This window comes from Labeo rohita, chromosome 16 (genome assembly GCF_022985175.1).
Source record: "Labeo rohita strain BAU-BD-2019 chromosome 16, IGBB_LRoh.1.0, whole genome shotgun sequence".
Classification (NCBI taxonomy): Eukaryota; Metazoa; Chordata; class Actinopteri; order Cypriniformes; family Cyprinidae; genus Labeo; species Labeo rohita.
In genome coordinates this window covers 25,191,377-25,198,343 of record NC_066884.1, presented here as the reverse complement: position 1 = coordinate 25,198,343, position 6,967 = coordinate 25,191,377, and the positions used below count along the sequence as shown (strand labels likewise).

The following is a 6,967-nucleotide window of genomic DNA, read 5'->3' as shown; positions in this document are numbered from 1 at the left end:
CTAAAAATAATTTCGGACATATAAGACAAGCAATTCAAAGTGATGAAGTACCCTGTGCATTGAAAATGCTAAAGTGGTGCTCAGAGTGTTAAAAACTGACATCAAAAGGGTTCCTGACTAAGTGTCTGCATGTGAGTGAGGACAGTATTGGACACAGTGTTAGGTTGCCAGATGAGTTATTTTTAATTCATCCTTAAATAGAGTGTAAGCTTTCTACATGCTGTCTATAAAAGCACCTACAGTTTAGCTATTCCATCAGACCATTAAGAGACCTGAACTTTTAAGATAGCATCTGACATCTCAAAAGGGTAAGAAACTTTTTTATTTTTGTTAATAATGAGACCAGTTAATTTGAAGTGACACTTTAAACAAAAGTAATTTGTTTATGTTAGTTTTAAATTATATATTTTCCACAGGCTTCAAATTTAGATTTGTTTTGATTTTTTTGGCTTGGTTGCAGACATGCACATGCACTCTCAGACATGCACTCTTGTAGCCCATTATGGCACATTAAGCAGTTGGCGAAGGATTTGCAGGTCTTGTTTTTTTTTTTTTTTTTTGTCCTACAAGTGAATTGCACGACTCTGTACATTTAATAGTGTTAAGTTACTTTTAATCATTTAACCATCACAGCATATTTTCTGCAATGGCAATGTGCATGGTTTGTGTCGATTTGTCAAGTTAAATCACAGGTAGTGGACAGTTCAGGTGGTGACTGCAAGTGACATCACTTCCAGAAGTGCAGGTGTCTGAGAGTGCATGCACATGTCTGCAGCTAGACCCTACTGGGGGCACTATTGTCATTATTAAATATGTCATTAAATATTAACTATGATTTCTCCATAGACCACATAGAACTCTCTCCACTATTGAAGCTTTCTCTACTCACTGACGTCTTTGTATCTTCAAAATCTGTAACAGAAAGTATTTTCTTAGTCAGAAATGAACCCAGACAGACTATATCATAAAATGGCAATATTTAGCACAGTGCATTTACCAAAAATACGTAAATTGCAAAAAAGTGCTCAAAATACACCCTTACTGTTATACATCCATGATGACCATCAACTTGCAAACTCTTGTATACAGAGGACAGAACGGTGTCGATAGAATAAAATAAGTGCGTCTGTTAGAAATCTCCAAGCAGTATTTCATTAGCATTCTTCAAGTTAAAAGTTGAAAAAATGATTCCGCCTAACAAAAGGCACTCTAATGAATGCTGAGTTTCTGCCACCGGACAGTTGTTTTCAATTGTTCTCACTGTTATTCTTAGGAAAAGAAAAGCTATGAGTTCTGCAATTTCAAAAACTACTCAGAGTCTTACTACTGCTGAGGACATGAGGAACCAAACCAAACTTTTGATGCAGCCCTATGCCAACTGGGAAGAGTATCTGACTCCAGCGCCTCTATCTATAGCCATCCTGGGAGAGCTAGTTTTCATCTCGTCCACAGCAGATTTCTCTATCAATAAAAATCCCCCTAAAGATGGCTATCAATTCATCAAATACCCTGATTCCTTTCGCGCTTGCCTCATGCAAGTGTGTAACTCTGGCTGGTGGGCATTTAATGAGGCCCATACGAGCATGGATCAGATTCGCCTACATACTTCACAAGTTCCAGATTACATGAAGACAGCTGTGAAGATTCTGTTCCAAGTCGATGATGAAGTTGTCAAAGCTCTTCTTCCTGATCAGCTGGACAATATCAGAGTCATTGCAGATGAATGTCTGAGGTTGTCTGATGCAACTAGAAATCGTTTTGATGAGGTCATCAAAATTATCCAAGAGCTGCTGGAAGCGTGTGTGAATGCAGATCAGTTCTATGGGGAAGAGTTGGAAGCAGTCAAGATGAAATTAGCAGAGGGCAAACTGAGGGAGCAGTCAGCTCAAGAGATCAAGAAAAGGACTGAGAAGGCAATGAGTGCCGTGGAGAAGGAACTGGAACAGGCTCAGGAGAGCTACAAGACAGCACTGGATTCTCTTCCTAATGGATGGGAAATGATTGGCATGGATTTTGTGGGTGGGATAACAGGAGCTATTACAGGTGTGATTAATGGAGTGGTATCTCTTATTACTGAACCAATTAAATTGTTGTCTTCTGCAGTGTCAGGATCAGGATCAGGGTCAGATCAGGAAGGTAAAAGAGACATGGTAGCTGAAATAAATGTATATAGTAAATCTGCTGAAATTTTAAAGTGTGTCCAGACTATTCAGGAACTAATGAATGTGAAAAATGAGGATGATGACATAGCCTGGACAAAACTGTATGATCAGAAGACCGCAACTACAACCACAGATTTCATAGTAAAACAGACAAAAAGAATCAGTGAGAGTTTACAGAAAATCCCTGACTGTCCAGCAAAGGAAAAAGCTGAGGAGTTATGCAAAAAGGCCATGGAAATATGCAACCAGCTTGCAAAATATGCACCAGATGGCAAATGTGACAAAGACAAAAGCACTAAAATAATAAATGAGGTCTTGGATCTGATTAAGTCAGCCCACATTTTTGATAGCAAAGGTAAAGCTATTACAAATTCTCCAGCCATTTCTCCAAATCCACCAATGATGCAAAAACAAGAAAACAATTCAGAGAACATGAGTCCTTCTCAGAGGGCCACAGCGAATGCAAGATTTGCCATAGAGCAGACCCGAGCTCAGATGAACAAGACAAGAGAGACTTATGAAAAGTGTGTGGAAAACCTAGAGAAGAACCAGAAGGAGCTAACTGAAATCCTCATCTCTATGAGAAATTGTCAACTGAAAGAGATCGACTTCAAAACTACCAAAGAGATGCTAGTCAAAGGAATGGATGCCATGGGACGAGTGAAGGAACAATGGGAGAAGATGGTTCGCTTCTTTCAGATGGTTTCCAACATTGTGAAAACCAGCCTGAGCAAAACTCTCACAAACTTTGTCTCCATGTCAGAGAAAACACAAGCCCTCAAATACAATCAAAAGCTCTTCTCAAAAGATCTGCTCTACATTCAAGCCTTCCAAGCCTGTAACATAGCTAGTCTGGTCCATATGATCTCTGCGACATACACAGATGTTTCCAACAAGTACCTAATGGACCGTGTCAGTTCACTGGGCAAACTGATGGCAATGGATAAAAGTAAGCCAGAATTTGAGCATGAGCGAATACTGCTTCAGAATGGCTGTGATGAGGCACAGAAAGACATCTTAAGCCTTGTCTTGAAGAATAAATTGGAGTATGACAGAAAGAGCACTGCAAGAATAGAAAGGATTAATAAAGAGTTGCTTGCAATTCTACCTGCTGCTTCTCCAGAAGAAATCAAGGTAGTTGAAGAGGCTACTCAAGCTGGATTCAGTAAAGAAGAAGAATCATATTACTGAGAGAATTTAGCAAATATGTTGGTGTTGTTTTTATGGTTGTTACAGATAATACTGCTATAATTGAGAGTCAGTATAGATTCATTATCAGTGTACAACTTATTTAATTAATAAAGCAGACTCATTAAAACAAACAACAACCTAACAAGAAACATCACCTTACTGTCTGTATAAAAGCAATGTTTGCAGTAGCATCTACATTAACATAAGACAGTTGAACACCCTGCCTTTTCAAAACATGTAGAACACTTTAAATGCAGGATTTTAAAAATCATTTTCACACCTGACTTGTTTGGGGTGTTTGTTTCAGAACCTGGCATGTTTTTTTTATAGTTCAGTTTGTTGAGTCATACATGAATATGGCAAACACACTGGGATCTGCAACAAGATCCACACGAGTTTGCTAACAAGGTGATCTTGGTCTGATTAAAACTGAAAGATTCAATGCTCTAGCGAACCAAGAATTATATGGGAAATGCATTATGTAAAAAAATAAATAAATAAATAAATAAATAAATACATTAATTAAAAAAAACACTGTTTCTGTTGGTTACTGTACAGTATACTATGTTCTAGAACATTAATATTTATATATTTAATTGTCTGTATTTTTATTGAAGATATGTCAAAATAGCAACACCATGAATTCAAATGTAAGGATTTCACAATTAGCCTATAGGTTTTAATGAAAAGCGATTATATCTGAAATGTATATCAAATTCATGGAATTACTGAATAATAACATCATGAATTACAATACGTAAAAAATAATAATAACACTAATAACAACATGCTGCTTTGGATCTTTTGTGCCTATTCTAGCAAGATCATCCTATCCCAAAAATCTAATTTTACATTTTCACTTCAAACTCCAGGCATCAATGGATTATTCTCTCACTAAAGAATGTGCATGTAGGGACTAATAAATGTTTGGGTTATTGTTACAATCTTTCACAATTCATTTGAAAGTTTAATCTCTTATTCATTTAGACAAACTGCACATACAGTTGTCTACACTTCATTCTCAATGCATACTTTTCATAACGTTTTTAATACATTGCTGAAATATGTGTCTAAAAAGTGATGGACATTAGCATTTGGCAATACAAAACCGTTACTGTCAACAAAAATTCGCACAATTTTACACACTGAATTTGTCTGCAACAAATAATTTCAGGATGCCATGAAAAAAAATATATTTTATCTCAGTCTTGTCTTTATAATTATCTTAACATCTTAATGGCTCTGATATTAATGCCAACATGGTTGTAAAAAAAAAAAAAAAAAAAATCCATGGTTTTAATTATTGTTTTGAATCACTTTTAAGTTACTGTTACTGTTACACATTCGTGATTTAAATTTTAAAACATCTATTCATACCATCCTTTGTGTTTGTGTGCACCAGTAAAAAAAGAACCATTTCCACAAACACGAGTAGATTATTTTTTCCAATCTGCACATATTATATATTTATATTTCAATGCATATTGAATGCAAGTATTGAGCTAAACTGTACCATTAAACCTTTTAAAAATGTTTGACCGATGTAAAATCTATTTACATCTATTTAATTGGATATATTGAATAATAACCTCATGAAAAACAGTAAGCATTAAAAAAACACAATTTTTATCACCACAAATCAAAAAATGTTAATGTATTAGCAGTTATAACAAATAAACAATAAATATATAAATACAATGAGATTCAACATACAGATTGATAGGTAACTATTTTCCAAAGATATATAATTAGATCATCTTACCTACATGTCTTACCTAAAGTACAGTTCAAGAGGCCCTGCGGTCAATGTGTAGCATTAGAGCTGCAGGACTATGACAGCCCATTACAGAACAGAGACCATGACAACAAGCGGTAAAGTCGCTGCAAGTGTCAAAGCACCTTAACAGATTTTGTGACTTGATGAAACGGCTCTGACTTTTGGATAGGGTAAGGTGACTGCATTTAGGATCATTTGATAAAACATGCTGTAGATAGTAATCATACAAATTTTGCTTTAATCCTTTGAAAAATCATCTATTTATTATGTTAACAATACGTATCCCCAAATTAAAGCAGGCTAAATTATAGAACTCTGTTTCTAACAATCTCTAAATAAAGTGTTGGAAGATTTATTCTCTCACTAAAGAATGTGCATGGCTAATAAATTTGGGGTTATTGTTACTATCTTTTACAACCACTTTCAATGTGAATTTCTTATTCATTTAAACAAATTGCATGTACAGTTGTCTACAGTTTATTCTCAGTGAAAATGTTATTCTTTTCACAACTTTTGTAACGCATTACTACAAAATAAATGTGTGTGCATACAAAAGCGTATATTCTTTTTCTGTGTACTAAACTACTGACTTTTCCCAGTAAACGTTTACCTGTTGTTGAAATCTGTGTCTGCTTGGTGAGATGCATATTAGCATTTATCAAAATAAAACAGTTTAGTGTCAACAAAAATTTAAAACAATTTTATGCACTGAAATTGTATGTAACAAATATGTTCAAAATTGACTGCTATAAGAAAAAATACATATTTATTTTAGTTTTAAAAAATGACATCAATGTTCTAATATCAGTGCCAACAGGATTTTAAAATATGTGTTAAATCACTTTTAAATAACTGTTACCGTTGTGATGTTATTGTCAAAACATCTACACTGTAAAAAAACTATTTGTTGAGTCAACTTAAAATAATTTGTTGCCTGTAAAATTTTAAGTTCGGTCAACTCAAAAAAAAAGTTTATTCAAAATGAAATGTTAAGTTGTACTAAGTGGCAACTTAGATATTTGAGTTGATTCAACTTAAAATTTTAGGGCAGCTGGGTTACTTACCTTGCTTTTAAGTTTAACAAACACAAATATCACTTAGTACAACTTAACATTTCAAGTTGACTAAACTTATTTGAAATAAAAAAAAGTTCTACAGTGTATTCATTCTATCCTTTCTTACTCACATAACTTATGTTATCTAATCTGCACATATTTAAATGCTCAGTGATGAAAGGTAGTTATACCATTAATGCATTTTTTTTCTTATACTTGCAGAGTTATGGATTTGCAGTCTATGAAGTCAGTTTCTGAGTCTCTAAATAAAGGAATTGTCTCAATCTGTAACATCTGCAAGTCCCTTATGAATGCACAAGTCAATCCCATCACTGACACTTGCTCTAATTACAAACAAATCAGGGGACATATCGAGGATGCTGAGAAGTGCATGAAAACTACTGAGAAAATGATTAAAGAAAAACTGGTACATTTGGATGCACGCATGGAGCAACTTTGTGAGGAGATGCAAAACGCTGTGGAGCAGCAAAACGAAAAAAGCAGGATCATGGATCAGTTGCACAAAGAGAAGTGGTCAGCTGAAGTTGCATTAGAGTATTCCAAAGCAGCTTTGACACAGGCTATAAAAAACCTTGAATCAGCAAACTATGCTCTAAGAGCACAAGAAGACAGGAGAAATGCAGGTGAAGGACTGACAATTGCAGGGGGGGTATTGCTTGCAATACCAATTATCGGATGGATTGCTGGTGAGAGATTCACTTGTAATCGTCCTCCTGAATAATGCACCTAAAATTTGTAAAGTTATGCATTTGAAAATATGT

General features: G+C 34.9%; 1 protein-coding gene across 1 annotated transcript; it reads left to right on the top strand.

Annotated features, from left to right (window-relative positions):
- The first annotated feature begins 242 nt into the window (after positions 1–242).
- On the top strand, positions 243–5,682 carry LOC127179188 (uncharacterized). The gene is made up of 2 exons (XM_051132507.1): positions 243–308; positions 1,274–5,682. The coding sequence occupies exon 2, from the start codon at positions 1,287–1,289 to the stop codon at positions 3,351–3,353; it is 2,067 nt and encodes a 688-aa protein (XP_050988464.1). The 5' UTR covers positions 243–308; positions 1,274–1,286; the 3' UTR covers positions 3,354–5,682.
- The last annotated feature ends 1,285 nt before the right edge of the window (positions 5,683–6,967 follow it).